This window comes from Gymnoscopelus microlampas, assembly GCF_963454915.1.
Source record: "Gymnoscopelus microlampas genome assembly, chromosome: 3".
Classification (NCBI taxonomy): Eukaryota; Metazoa; Chordata; class Actinopteri; order Myctophiformes; family Myctophidae; genus Gymnoscopelus; species Gymnoscopelus microlampas.
In genome coordinates, this window is record NC_139940.1 from 34,044,325 (window position 1) to 34,060,054 (window position 15,730).

General features: G+C 41.0%; 1 protein-coding gene across 1 annotated transcript in view; it reads right to left on the reverse strand.

The window, feature by feature from the left end:
• Positions 1-15,730, reverse strand: part of LOC311039730 (CUB and sushi domain-containing protein 3-like) — a gene marked incomplete at its 5' end in the record, with an annotated part of 373,258 nt that overhangs the window by 84,776 nt on the left and 272,752 nt on the right. Inside the window, 4 exons of the mRNA XM_084049684.1 lie at positions 4,487-4,681; positions 5,890-6,075; positions 10,046-10,234; positions 15,517-15,675. Coding sequence (XP_083905810.1) covers positions 4,487-4,681; positions 5,890-6,075; positions 10,046-10,234; positions 15,517-15,675 — 729 coding nt within the window. The remainder of the gene's footprint in view (positions 1-4,486; positions 4,682-5,889; positions 6,076-10,045; positions 10,235-15,516; positions 15,676-15,730) is intronic.

A 15,730-nucleotide genomic window follows, 5' to 3' on the forward strand; every position in this document is an offset into this window, starting at 1 on the left:
AGGAAAGACAAGTTAGCTGTCATCCTCTGAGTCAATGGGAGTGAGAGCAGAGTCATGTACTCCCATCTCACTGACCTTAATGCGATAAAAGAGTGACCTGTACTATTTCACTGGAGGATAATGATGGTGTTTGCCTTTGTCCCGACATCTTTCATCGCACCGGCTGGCTTTTCCTTTCACCATTACAGATACTATTCTGCTCGTATCTGCCTTTCAAAGAATAGTTCCCATGGCAGCATAAAATATGAGGCTTTTTTTTTTACTATCCTAAAATAAACAAATGTCTTGAGCTGTCTATGTGAAATTAAATGTTTGTTTGATGCTGGTAAGCAAGTGGATTTGGAGTACAACATCTATGCTAGCAGTCTATTTCAATATTGCATATTGCATTTGTTCTCATTATTTGCTGTTTTGTGTTGAGGCAGGTAATTAATTGATTTGGTTGGATCTCATATTACATTTTATTCTATCAGACAATCCCAGTAATCCAATACATGTGTATGCACTATACTGTACTGTACTGTGCATGTGTTTATGTGTGTACTCCACAAAATGGGGTGTTCGCATGCCTGTAGCTATACTTTATGTACCACTGAGGACACTGAAGAACACTATTCTTGGTATTTTGTCTCTGGATTTTGGGGGTTTAAGCAATCTGATGTACAAACAAGACCTAAGCTAGTGCACCTGGCTGGAGAAGAACAAGACAAAACAAATAAGTTAAACAGAAATAAGCACAAAACAATTAGACCAGACAAATGTGTCTTTGAACAAAAGACTACTTAAAGAATTATGAATAGATGTAGTCCTATCATAATGTAGTCGGAAGCATATTACCAACTGTGTGGTGGCTAACTAATATGATTTAGTCTGATTTGCTAAATACACAATAAACAGACATGGATGATGTATATTAAGTGTACGGTATATCATCATAATTCATTGTTGTGCTGTAATGTGTAATTACATGATTAGCAATGGTTAGGTGTTAAGATACAGTAGGTCGCATTTTGCACCTGCATGATCCATTTCTCACACTGATATTTAACGTGATACCAGTGAGTGGTATTTCCCACACAGTCCAGTGTTCATTGATATGTCTGTGGTTGGGGATATGGGGACATACCAATATCCTCCATTAGTTCTCCCCTAAAATGTGATGTGCGGACAGACTTGAATACAGCTGCATTTTGAATGTCTTGTACAAATCTTCCATTGCGTTGATTTAATGATGACAAGCAGTGTAGGTTGCTACCCCAATTTCATGGCACTTCTGGTTATCTTTTAATGTACACTGCCAAACTGTCACCACAGGTGCAACAAACTTTGGAAGCTTGTTACACAGCAGGGTTGGCACGACTCAGTAAATCTTTTTTTATTTGCCCCACTTGGCATGGCAACCAACACTATTTTCCGACCGTCCGATGCAGCAAGCAGTATCGTGGAAGTTAAGGCCAGAAGGGCTATAATGACAGCACAACAGGGATGCCAGGCCAAGGCAGCAAATCAACCGCATTAGGCTAGACTACATCCCATAGCCTACATCCCAAGACGAATGCTCTGCAATTAGCTTATGTGTTGTTAGGCCAACCAATGATATAAAATCTACATTCCATAGCCTGTGGTACGATTGCTCTGTGATTGGCTAGTTCATTGTTAGGCCAAGAAGCAGTTGACCAATGGTGTAACTTCATCACTCAGTATGTGACTGACAGACTCAGTTAGTCAGTGAGTTAGAGTACTAAATGTGTCCTACTTCTGGTCCAGCCAAAAATGTCTAAGGGCAGATGAGAGTCGATGTTTCTGCTCTCCACCACTTCACTTCGCAACCTAGCTGTTCTTAAAGGCCGTTTAGTGCCTAGCGCCAGTGTTGCCCTTGGCGTTAGGTGGATTTAACCGTTGTTTAAATAGCACATTGCGCTGTACACACGCCCACCACACAAGTTATGACCTAGCGCCATGCCGCAAAGTGTGTTGTCTAAATAGGGCCCAAAAGCCTGCTACCAGCACCTAGAGGCAATGCTGCTCCTTACACCCAACTGGAAATATTGGAACTTGAGGAAAGGCCACGGGGTCACAAATATAAATACGGTTCATCCTGTAATCTGCCTTGTAGATTATGACCTAGTTTGTGTGCAAGGTTGACATTTTGTCCAGAGGGTGGCCCTAGAGGACTGGTTACATTGTCACTCAATAAGTTATGTGGATAACTGCAATACCCGTTTTTTCACCGGTTCCCTGCTCAGTGTTCAGTTTTCCATAGCTTTGTTTGATTGGCTTGGCAGCAGTTTTGAAATGGAAACGCATATGACACTTTCATATATGTTAGTGTTTTTTTCTCACCTCCGAGGAGACTAGGGTTCGATTCCTCCACAGTGCCTCCGGCTTGGCCGGGCGCTCCAACGAGCACAATGGGCCATGTTCACAGGGGAGCTGGCAGGGGAGGACATTCTCTTGTCGCTGCACTAGTGACTCCTGATTCACTGCCTGTTTAGCTGCCACTGCATGTTCAGCAAGGAGCGAAACTGGGAGGGATAGCGTGTTCCTCTGCACGCATTACACCCCTTTTTCAGTGTTTCACCTCCCGGTGAAAAGAAGAAGCTTGTTTTGGAGGATTTGCTTGTGTAATCCCCACACCAACAGTATAGAGGCAAGTGGAAAGTTAAACAGACCACAGGCTTAGCTGCAGACGTTTACAATTACAAACTAGAAAAGTATACTCCTCTGAGCGCAGATCTACACCAAGCCTGCTCGCCTATACAGAGCTGTGTCAGTCATCATGAGTTCCGCCGTCAGGACGCGAGGAAGCTGCGAGTTGAAATGGAGTTTGTACAGACGGTGCAACTGTTTTGTATATGTGGTGCCCCCTGTGGCAGAAGTGAAATCGGTTTTAGAGGTGCGCTCTATAGAGGCCCCTCAACATGTGATTCCAGTTTGGGTATGATTGGATGTTGTGCTCATGATATATGGCATTGTTTGTGAGAAATAGGCCCATCCTACACATTTTTTAAGGCAATAACAGGCAAACGGTATAGAGTATCAAAACTCTCATTATGTGTCACATGACCATGCAGGTTTGTTCCTAAATATGGTGGGAAAAAAAACATGATTCCGCAGCAAACACTGACATTTGCAGCATTTGTGGCACCCCCTATGGGTGAAAGTGAAATATTTGGCTAAATCTAATAGGAGTAATAGCAAAAACTGTGTTTTGAAGAAAACACTAAACGGTGGAAAATCTAGTCAGGCGGAAATGGCCGGGGCCTATATGGGGAGTTGCATCATGATTCAATTAAACCAGGTAGTTACTGTATAGGCCAAAACGTGAAGCAGCTTGTTATAGCACCACCATGAGGGTGATTTAAAACATTTGGTGTGGAGGGTCTTCCTTGGCCTACTGGGAGTGTTTAGTGTGTGTGCAAGTGAGTGCCAGAGATGAACTGGACGGACAGACAAGGGCGAAAACATAATCTCCACTTCCTGGCGAGATAATTACATCTTCATGTGCATTACTGCTTTTCCTACAATGGTAGCAGTTGCTGTTAGTTGCTCAATTAAATGCTCATAATTTTTATTCTTTTGAACATAATTATCTTTTCATGAATTATTATTGTTACAGATATTACTGGTAATTGATTAATAAATGCTTTTGTCACCATAACTGGACTAAATATATTGGTTCATTTGATTAAATACCAAATTAAATAATGTAAATTTTCATTTCCTTGATTAATACAGCATTCATGTTATTGCGACCGTAGGTCGCACTTACTATAGAAACCTGCTCCAGGTGTCCGTCCTGTCCGTCCGTCACTCCGTCACTCCGTCACACACGTCCGTCACACTTTTGCCCTGCTCATATCTCCGCACCCGTTGCCCCGATCCATGCCAGATTTTGCACACACACTCCTTACCTGCCAAACTACACCCTCCAAGGACCCCCGGAGCTCCAGGGACCCCCAGCGGCCTCGGGGACCCCCAAGTGTAGAAAATGAGCACATGTGGACAAATTACCAAATGACCACCCCAACGGGGCTGCTCACGGGGCATTCCCGGGGACCACCCACTCCTGGTGCTCCAGAACGGATGCAAAAGTGGTGGCGCCCCCAGTGGAGGACCCCCTGCCACTGCAGCTCACATGCAACAGCTACACATGACACGTTTTCTGCCCACATAAACGCCACCATGTCACAGCTAACCCCACATTTAGACCACCAAACAAAACTATACATTGCCCACACAACTAGGAACCAATCGCCGTTACAGCCCTCTTCTGTATACATGTGACCTACGGTCGCTTATCTCCCGATTAGGGAGTCTTACTGGTATGTTAGGCTATAGACTATATTGCTTTGAGCATATACGTCAAATGGCTCATTAGGCTATAAGTTACATGTTGGTATCACACAGGCAGTTTGGCATTTTTAGCCTATTGACTAGACAATGACGTATTGATATTAGCCATTAGAAGAAGCCAGTCACTCACTTCTGCACCGAGGCCTCTCATTTCTCCAACTCCACACCCCATTGGCCAGGCACTGGATGTGGGCAGGGCCAACACGGTAGTATCCAGGATTGCAGGTGAAGATGATCTTGGTTCCATACTCATAATGTGAGCCATTGACTATTCTCCATTTGCCATGGTCCAGAGAGAAGGAGCTGAGACTGGGACACACCATTACTATGGGACAAGAATAGGACACATGTTCTCAGCTGTGGCTCATTTAACTCCTTCTTACTTCCATTTTGCGATTCTAATACAGTGCCTTTTTGGTACTAAAGACAATAATTTACATTGCTTGACAATGATGTTGACAGACACTTTTTTCAGCTGAAATACATAATTTTTGTCAAGGAACCCTGTTGACAATACACTGTTTTTGTTGAACTTACTAATGTTTAATAATTCTACAATGTGAAGTTTAAATACTGGATCCAACAATTACACTGAACATCTGAATCACAAAACAGGATCAGCTAATTAATACGTATTTTTTAATAATATTAATTAATGAATTAATTAAAATATTTTTTCCCCTGCGGCTGTCACAGCCCTGAATGAAGACTAGGTAAAAAAAGGAAAAAAATAAACTGCATTTCAATCTGTCAGAATCCTGAGAAACTGCTCAAAACTGCACAATGCACACACACACACAAGTGAATTAGATATTGTACATAATATGCCTTCTGAGTTCTGCCTTGTACCTTCCCTGCACATTCCCTATTGCTGCTAGAGATATCATACCTGCCTTAAGAGGTTTATCATACTTGCCGTTCTACCTGTACTTTTAATTGTATTTCTATTTTAGGTATAGTTTCAAATGTTTGATTCTTACTTCATTACATCCAGTATTATTTATATTATCTTTTTGTTATTGTTGTGATAGCACAGTCTGCAGAACATGTCCCACCAACATTTTGCTGCTTGTACCTGCATGAGTGAGTGACAAAAAACACCTCTTGATTTCTTATTTGCACAGCATTATACTGACCTTCTTTCTTAACAGCGGCGTTATGAATCAGCATAGTTTAATACCAAATGAGTATCAAAACAAATGTCCTTATTTTGAAAGTTATACCTGTATTTTATACACAGCAAAATCCTCAGTGTTAATTTATCCATTTGTACATTTCAGAGTGTACAGTACAAATGTAACCAAATGAACCTGTAATGGGATTACATGGCTTAGCACAGAGAATTTCACTGTATAAAGTGGGAGAGAAACTTCTCTTCCCCATCATCGCATGAACAGTTCTTCTCCTCGACTTCCCCCCCTCCACCGGAATACTGCCTCATGTGACCGCTCTCTTCTTTCATTCATATCATCTTCCAGCCCCCACTCTCCTCTGTCTCCCCTCCCTTCCCGTCCACTCGGCGCCTCAGCTCACCGGTACAGCGGGGGATCTTGTTGTGGTTGCTCCAGGTGCCATCCGGTTGGCAGACTGTTGTCGTCAGCTCCTTGGAGGAGAGCCGGTAGCCGCTGTTGCAGAAGTAGGTCAGGCGCGTGCCAACGGAGTAATCAGCAGCCAGCACACCTCCGTGCATGGGCGCAATGGGGACGCCGCATGACACAGCTGGAGGCACAAAGACGATCACACGCACACAGACAAACACGCACGCATGTGAGAAAATAAATAAAGACGCATGGTCACGTGTATAGATGCATCTTATAGCACATCTGCATATTCACATATTTGTAAATGTCAATATTGACTGCAATACTATATTCTCACTCAAGCATTACACATTGAAATACATACACATGAATATGTTAGCATATATTATTATGCTCTCACGCGTGTATGTGTGCAAGCACGCACAAACACACACACACACAAACACACACTGTGTGAAATAAGGCTGGCCTAGTGCAAGCACAGACACTTCCTAGCAGACAAAGTAGTCAAACTGATTGGAGACAGTTGTTGTCTGAGCCAAAAGGAGAGAATCAGGGAATCAACATCTGTTGGCCCACTTTAATAAACGGGAATAGCTATGCAAACACACAAAATAAAACACAGCGGCAGCGGTCGCTTTACACTGTGAAAAATCATAAGTAGATATCCACCTACAGTGGAACCAACACCCCTCCACAGTCCACACACCCTCTTAAATCACTGTTATCTCATACACTTGCTTGTTGTTTTGGTCGATCAAACCTCATTCATACGTGAATAGCAATGCATAGCGTAGCGCAAAACTCATGACTCAAACTGTCATTCACAACACGCACTCTGGAAAGTGGGGCTTAAATAATACTCTTAATACTACTAATATTTTGAAGGTGAATAATAGTGTAAGATTTCAAAAACCTTTAGCGCAAAACTCATGACTCAAACTGTCATTCACAACACGCACTCTGGAAAGTGGGGCTTAAATAATACTCTTAATACTACTAATATTTTGAAGGTGAATAATAGTGTAAGATTTCAAAAACCTTTTAGTTTTTAGTCTGCAATTTCGTAGCTGTTTTATGCCATACAAAATGTTCATGAATACGCATGCCACGTTATAAATGGTGTCTTTGAAATCCACTCTTAATCTTTGAAAGTGTGTTTTCCTCTCAGCACTGTTGCACAACTCATTGAGGCTGTGCAAAAATTCAAATCTCAGCATCCCAGGATAAACATGCTAATTCAGTGATTCCCAAACGGTGTGCCAAGGCACACTGGTGTGCCATGAGACTATATCAGTACTTTGTGCGCACTCACTTTTCAATATAAAGGAAACTTCTATACCTTAAAGTGTTTTCAAATACATGTGGATTTCAAAAAGGAGTTTGGCCTACTTTAGGCCTACTGTACATAATATCTGACTTAAGGCATGGAAAAAACATACTTTGCATAATGCAATCTCTATATCAACAAATGAAAGCCTTGCTCATCAGTGAACAGTCTTAAAGGGAAATTCAAAGCTTTGCCCAAGTGAGGCATCATTAGTTGACGATGCAAAGTTCGGGACTGGCCCGACTCCAAAATTAAGAGCAGCTGCCTTGAATCCACTTGATGTTTTTTATTTATAGTTGGTGTGAGGTATTTAATTTCTAATTAAACCTGGTCATTTGTGATTACATATGTGTTCAATGAAGCAAGTTTAAGTATGTGTTTCTGTTTAGTGCTGCAATGAATGCTATCCCGTCAGCTACAGATAGTGCATGTGAATCTTGTGGAAAAGTGGAGATATTTGACTAGATACAAGTTTTCTACCAACACTTTCAAAGGGTTTTTATTATGACAAGAGCTGACCCTGAGTCAAAGCAATTAATTACTGGGTGAGCACGCACAGAGAGCGACAAATTAGAATGCTATGGAGGTGAATCCGTCCAATAAATTGAATTGAATGTTTTATGGCTGTATATGGAAAAATTGCAATGCATGAAATACCAGCCATATTAGGGCTACACGTGTGCATGCACTTTTCTCCTTTTTGCTTTCTAGCGTAGATGAAGATAGCGGGAGTTCCAGTCATGAGGACAGGGGAAGCACAGGCAGGCAGCCATGGAGATCATGACAGACAAATGGGACTGGCACCACATGATGTGAATAAAATATAATACATTTTAAGTAATGGATAATTACACACTGTTGCATACAACAACACAGTATTTATGTATCTTTTTCCTAATGTGTGACATTTGACAGCTGACGTAATGAATACAAAATTGAAGTTTGAACTTTCAGTTTGAACTTTCACATTTCAGTCTTCATTGATTCTGAATGCAATTACTGGAGGCCACACCTGTGTTCATGTGACAACGAACCCCCCAGGAGGCTTACATGCTTCAAACGTCTGAACTTTTTTCGGATGGCCTATCCGAAAAAACAGAAAATTGTCCATCATACTCCCTCCGAACTGTTATGTGTTCCGAAAGCCAGACCCCGCCCACTAAGTAATTTGATCAATGAATCGCTGCTGTGGCAGCTTGCTCTGTCGCCTTCGAGTGACTGCGCAATGGATTTAATACCTGGACATCGTTCAAACTCGCTGTGGGCAGTTTGTCACAGAGGTAGGCGGATGTTTCGCCATTTATTGCGACAGGTTGTTTATGCATGGTCACTAGAGAGTACTAGTAGTACCTCTCCTCAGCCTGTCTCTTTCAAACTATCGCCTGCTTTCACTGCTGGCAGAATGAAGCCGGGCTGAACGCAGAAACAAAAATAAATATATCACGCCCAGCCAACCTGACCAATCACACTGTACAAACTAGTTTGGGCAGTCAGAACATCTAGGGGTGCGATAACATCCATAAAAAGTTCTGAGACCACCCATATGACGTTCTGAATGACGTCAATTTGTAGTTATAGCCGACACTGTCTGAACGGAGAGAATGAAGGCTTAAGTAATGCGGAGAACAACTGGATTGCATATTTTACAGTCATATACTGTAGTATCTGAGCAATAAAGTAACTTACAGGTTTGGGCCATAATATAAAAAATTGGCAGATATTGCCATGTTTTTTCCAAATGACAAATTATTGTAATTCCTCATAATGTTCAGAAAATAATAAGTGTTAATACAGTACACGTTTTAAATATGATGTGTGCAGATGTGTGTAATAGGCTACACCTAACCATAACAATTGAATAGAAAGCAATAATAGATTTAAGATGACTGACTTTATGATTGTTATTGATTGATTGTACATCTGTAGAAGAAAAATACATTTTGACTTTTCATAACGATAATATTGCATGCATGTATCTCAATTATATCTGCAGGACTACATCGTGATATAACATTTTTGGATATCGCCCATTTAACTTAAAGCTTAGGCTTTTGAAATCCTGTCTGATTGGGGCCTAGTCCTCTTGGGGCTATTTCAGCAGCATCCAATTTGCGAATCGAGCTCAAAAACGGATGTATTTTAAATGATTTAACAATGTTTCGACTCAAGCCTGGAAATGTAATGAAAAACACAGTGGTGTGTGCAACAAGTGACATTGCTACTATACTGTAGGTACTGTGTTGTACGGTATGTGCATGCTCTTACAGTATGTGCATGCGCAATGCATATGCACAGTGCGCACACGCACGCACGCACGCACGCACGCACGCACGCACGCACGCACGCACGCACGCACGCGCGCGCGCGCGCGCACACACACACACACACACACACACACACACACACACACACACACACACACACACACACACACACACACACACACACACACACACACACACACACACACACACACACACACACACGTGTTCATGCAACAAAGAACCCAATTAGTTGAGTGAAACAGAACAGCCCTCACAGACACCGAATGCTAACGGTGAGTTAGCCAAAGTAATTAGAGGGAGTGGAAATTGACAGAAGAAGGGGGGATTGATTTGTGTTTCCCTTCCACCTGACATGGCATCGCCTCTTCATCAGCCTGCATTCAGATCAGCACAGAGGAAAGGTCTTGGGCAAGAGACATCTGACTGTCTGCAGAGCACTGGGCCTCTGAGGCAGTAACCAGAAGAAGCTTAGGGAGACCAGGTGGACAGGAGACGGAAATACAGTAAATGATCATCAGTGCAGTTCAGCTCACCCTGACACGCAGGCACCGACGCGTCCCAGGTGTAGTAGCCATAGGTGGTCTTCTTGCAGACAGCCGTGCCCTTTCCAATCAGCTTGTAGCCCCGGTCGCAGGCCCAGCGTACCACGCTGTTAAGATGGCCCCCGGTCTGACTCACCACAAAACCGTGCTGCGGAGAGTCCGGGGTACTGCAGTACATGGCTATCGAAAGATGGAGGGGAGAAGAGGAGAGAGGGATACTAAACCAGATGTACCATCTCGTCCTCAAGGACAATTATTCGATATTTAAACACAATTAGACAAAACAATGAACAAAAAAACGAAATGATCAAGACAATCACACAATTAAAAAACATCTGATGCTCATAATCCAAGCATACAGTGTAGCACAAAAATACAAAAATACTACTATCAAAAATATCAAAACGTGTGTGATAGCAGTTACAGTATGCAAGTCAAATAAAAGCTATATAATGAGTAATAGCTGTATAATTAATTAATTAATTAATTAATTAATTATCATATAACTTATAGAATTAATTATAATGGTGTATACATCATGGCCATTGAAAGATGTATAAGTGTGTGTGATAGCAGCTATGCAAGTCAAATTAAAGATAATGAGTAATAGCAGTATAATTAATGAATTAATTAATGAATTAACTATAGTTATCATATAGCTATAGAATTAATTATAATGGTGTATACATCATGGCCATTGAAAGATGTATAGTAGGGAAGAAGAGAAGAGAGATGAAGAGAATAGGTGGGAATGGTGGGGGGGAGGGGTGAATGGATGAGGAAGATGGGGGCGGGAGAAGGGGGATAGGGATCAATAATTAAAAAAAAGAAGGCGAGGAGAAGGAGTAAGAAGGAGAAGAATAAAATGAAAGAAAAATTTGAAAATGGTAATAAGGCATTAAAGAAAGGACTGCTAAAAAGAAGGTGAGAACTGTTATTTACAGCCACGCTATGTGCTTTAATACACACAGATTTATGCACTAATGAGGAGGAAGGCCTGAGGAATGTCACATCTATTTAGCAGCCTGTGTGCAACACAGTCCAGGCTCTCCTCAAAATCACATTATCATCATTCCACTCTGGCCTATGGGCACACACACATTTTCAATTTGCTTTAACACATGCAAATACGGGTGCATCCTCCAGTTATTTGTTCCACAGCCCTTACTTTCTTTCCCTCATCTTACAGTCTATCAAACACCAAAAGAAAAAAGCTACTTTGATTTTCAGAACACAGGCACTGCATAGTCGATGGGACGCAGACGGCCTGACGAACGGCCGTGTTGCTCAACGATCACTGTTGTACTTTTCCTTCAAATCAACATACTGGGAGACAGCGATGATTTTAAATGAAAAGACCCCAGCTGAGGTTGAGGATGAGGTCAATTCCTATTCCAGTCAATCAAATCTTTGTACTTTTCCTGACAAAATGAGTAACCAGTTGAACCCGAGCATCCCTATTCCAGGGGCGAACATTTGCCAAAAATGTGAGCTTGGCTATTTTTGGCAAAGAGATTTGGTGTAGACAGAAAAAAAGAAAGTTTTAAGTCAAGTCCGTCTCTAAGACCAGAGAGTTTAAGTGGTTAAAGCACAGGCATATTAGTAAAAATGGCAAAGACAAAACGAAATATAATGCTTTTGCCGTTTGTTTTTGATTGATGTATTTCAATGAAGGAAGCTTCCACGCTCTTGCTCTTGCTTGTCATCTTATGTTTTTGTTTATCTAACAGAGAATTGGTCATAACATTAAATGGTTATTACTGTCACTGACACAATAATCAGAAATCCAGTCTGTTCTGCGATTTTAAAATAGAAGTGACCTCAGTGAGTTTTGTAAATTGTACAAAACTCTGTCTTTTTTTGTTTTTATTGATCAGTTTGTTCTTTAATGTTTTTTAGTTGTTGTCTATGTTCTAATACTTTATGATCTGTTTTCTCTTTTTTTTAAATAGTTTTTTGTTTTTAGACACTAATAAATTCCAATTATATGCAATGTAAACGGCGAGGTTCTTAAGCCCAGGGTTTCTTACCTCACCGGCACAACAATATCTCTGTCATCTTTTCTTGGAAAGAAGTAGTATATTATGTATTAGGGGTGTTCCAAGAGTATGCGATATATCGCGATACTCCCTCTCGTGATAAATAATCGATACACTGCCTGGCAAATATCAATATATATATATATTTTCTTTTTGGTCAGATGTGCAGTACAGTGTTGCAGTACTATATATAGCTGGGACTCTTGGAACTCTTCTTAAATCTTGACTCTTAAACAGCATCAACAACAGCAACGCCCTTAATTGTTGCATGTTTGAGTGCTCTGTTCAGAATAAACTGACTCTGCCTCAGCTCTGATAATTAACACATTGGCTGCCATTGACGCAGATCTGCGTTCATTTGCGCAAAAGCCCGTTGGCTGCCATTGACGCAGATCTGCGTTCTTTAAAAAAAAATTTTTTTTCAAAATAAAAGTTGTTTTTTTTTTCTTGTTTTTTTTTTTTTTTTTTAAACCAAAGACCAAGGAGATATGATTTTCCGAAGAGTTTTGCTCCCAGAAACTTCCTTATAACTGAAAACTTAAAATTTCTGTATCTCGGCTCCTAAGTGCTTTTTTTTTCTCATTGAAAAAGTCTGGCAGCCTACTGTAGGGAAAAAATGAAAAAGCTGGCAGCCAATGTAACAGTGATCTTATTTACTTTTTAATTTAAAAAAAATCTTTCAATTCTGATGGCAGCTACAGTTATTATTTTACTGTTAGGAGGCACTATGCATGCACAGTTGTGTACATTGTACTAGGCCAGTTCGTTACGCACAAAACTATAATAAGATTTTGGAATAAATGCATAATTCCAGATTTTTGCCTTTTATGGGTATTCTTTATTACGGGGCCAGAGCTCAGCTCTGGACCTGTTTTGTTATTGGCAGTATTCTGTCACTTCTTCTTCTTTTTCTTCTTCTGTCACTTTTCGCAGTTCTGGCTGAACCGTGCAGTCGCTTTTTACGAAACTCGGCCATATGGTAGATGGTCATGAAAAACGATCAAGAAATAATTCTCACAATCTTTCGTCCAAAGGTGGCGCTATAGCACTCAATTGAAAATGGCAACTTTGAACAGGTACAACTCATGCCCTGTTTGACCTAGAGCCATGAAACTTGGATACACATATGCGTCTCCTCATGCTGAACAACTTTCACCCTCTGACTTTTGACCTCTGACCTTTAGATTTCCCACCATTTTGAATTATATGAAAAACAGTCATTGGCTCCTAACTTCTGCATTTTTTCACTTATGGAAAATCCGTTGGAAGTTTTTGTAGGCAGAGGTCCAAAGTTCAAGTGTTAAACGTTTCGTGCAGATTGCTCCAAAATCCCAGGATTCCATAGATTTTAACTATTGCAGTTTTATGAAAATTATTCATCTGCGCCTAAAACATACATGCAGACTCACATTTCTTTGAAACTTTGCAGAAATGTACAGGGTCATTCCAAATATCACTGAAACCAATCTTACTCCAATTGGCCAAAAGGGGGCGCTATAGCAATTTTTTGAAAAGGCAGACTTTAAACAGGCATAAGTCATGCCTCGTTTGGCCGAAAGTCGTGAAACTTGCTTACACATGTGCCTTGACTCATGAGGAACACACGTATCGATTTGACCATTAAGCTCCGCCCTTAGATTTTCCGCAATTTTGAGCAGTTTGAAAAATACTTGTTTTTGCCAGTTCTGGCTTAACCGTGCATACGCTTTTTACGAAACTCGGCCATATGGTAGATGCTCATGAAAAACTACCAAGAAATAATTCTCACACTCATTCGTCAAAGGGTGGCGCTATAGCACTCAATTGAAAGTGCCAACTTTGAACAGGTACAACTCATGCCCTGTTTGACCTACAACCATGAAACTTCGATACACACATGCGCCTCTTCATGCCCGACAACTTTCGTGGTCTGACTTTTGACCTCTGACCTTTAGATCGCCCACCATTTTGAATTATATGAAAAACAGCCATTGGCTCAAAACTTCTGCATTTTTTCACTTATGGAAAATCCGCCGCTTTTGTTTTGTCGGCAAAGGTCCTAAGTTCATGTGTAAAATGTTTTGTGCAGATTACTCAAAAATCCCAGGAGGAAATAGATTTTAACTATTGCAGTTTTATGAAAATTATTCATCTGCCCCTAACACATACATGCAAGACTCACATTTCTTTGAAACGTTGCAGTAATGTAGAGAGTCATTCCAAATATCACTGAAACCAATCTCACTCCAATTGGCCAAAGGGGGGCGCTATAGCAATTTTTTGAAAATGCAAACTTTAAACAGGCAAAAGTCATGCCTCGTTTGGCCGAAAGTCGTGAAACTTGCTTACACTTGTGCCTTGACTCATGAGGAACACATCTATCGCTTTGACCAGTAAGCTCCGCCCTTAGATTGTCCGCAATTTTGAGCAGTTTGAAAAACACTTAAACCCAGGATTTTTCAGCTATTTGCGTGAAACTGTATCATCTGTGTGATCTCCTTTTTCACAGTTACTTGTCTGTTAGGCCAATGGCGTCTCCCTTAAATGAATGCCTCACAATCTCAAGGTCGCCAGTTCAAGCCTCACTTGATGCAGACTTAATTTAAGTTGAATTGCAAACAACATGACTGTATCAATGAATACATGTGCAAATGGTAAAGATAACCTGAAATGCTTATTTGAGAGTACGTTTTTTCAACGTATGACATACTTCATTCTGAAAATAGCTGATCTACAATCTCACAACTTTTCATGGTTTGTGAGCTTGTAGATCGGCTACTTTCACTAGTTTTGGTTCTGAGGAGATGTACAATTTCTTCATTGGTAAATGGTTTGTGAACGAGTGATCTTAGTGTTAGTGAAACAGGGGCTTGGTTCATGAAAGAAGGCAAGAGTTTATGATCTTCAACAGACAATATCAGCCTGGACAAAGCTATAGCACTATAGGTAGTGTTGCAGCCTATTAGTCTGAAGGTTGAGAGTTCGAATCCTGTTAATGGCAGTAGGTTGAGATGTCCAATCAAACCATTATGTTTCCATCTCTCTCTCTCATCAATCTATTGTTTCCATGTCACTCTCTCTCTCTTCAATCTATTCCGTTTCCATGTCTCTCTCTCTCTCTATTCACTGGCCCCGTATTATCGCTGCTTACAGCTATATTTCTTATTAAATTTCTTGCAATTTATCGATTATCGCAGATATCGTGTATAGTGATATTATCGTTATCATGGGCCAAATACCGCCACAGCAACGTGACACGTTGTAAGCTTGAAGATCTGCTATATTCACCGAACGTTGGTGAAAGTGGTTAGATGTAAATGCCATGTAATTACATGTGATTTTATGTTGAACCTGTGACCTTTTTGAAGAGTCTATAAAGACACAAGTAGAACAGTAATCCATTATCAATAATAAAGATAGTATAATTACGAGCAGGATACATACTTTGATACTCACCCACGTATCTGATGTGGAAGCCAGGCTGATTGGTGCCATGATCGGAGGACCAGCGTAAGAGGAGCTGGTGGCCCGTGGTTGTCAGGCTGAAGGGAGTGTCAAGGTCACCACTCAGAGAGGCCAGGTTCTGGCTATAGATGGTGGGACCTGCATGTGCACACGCACGCATGCGCGCACACGCACACGCGCACACACACACACA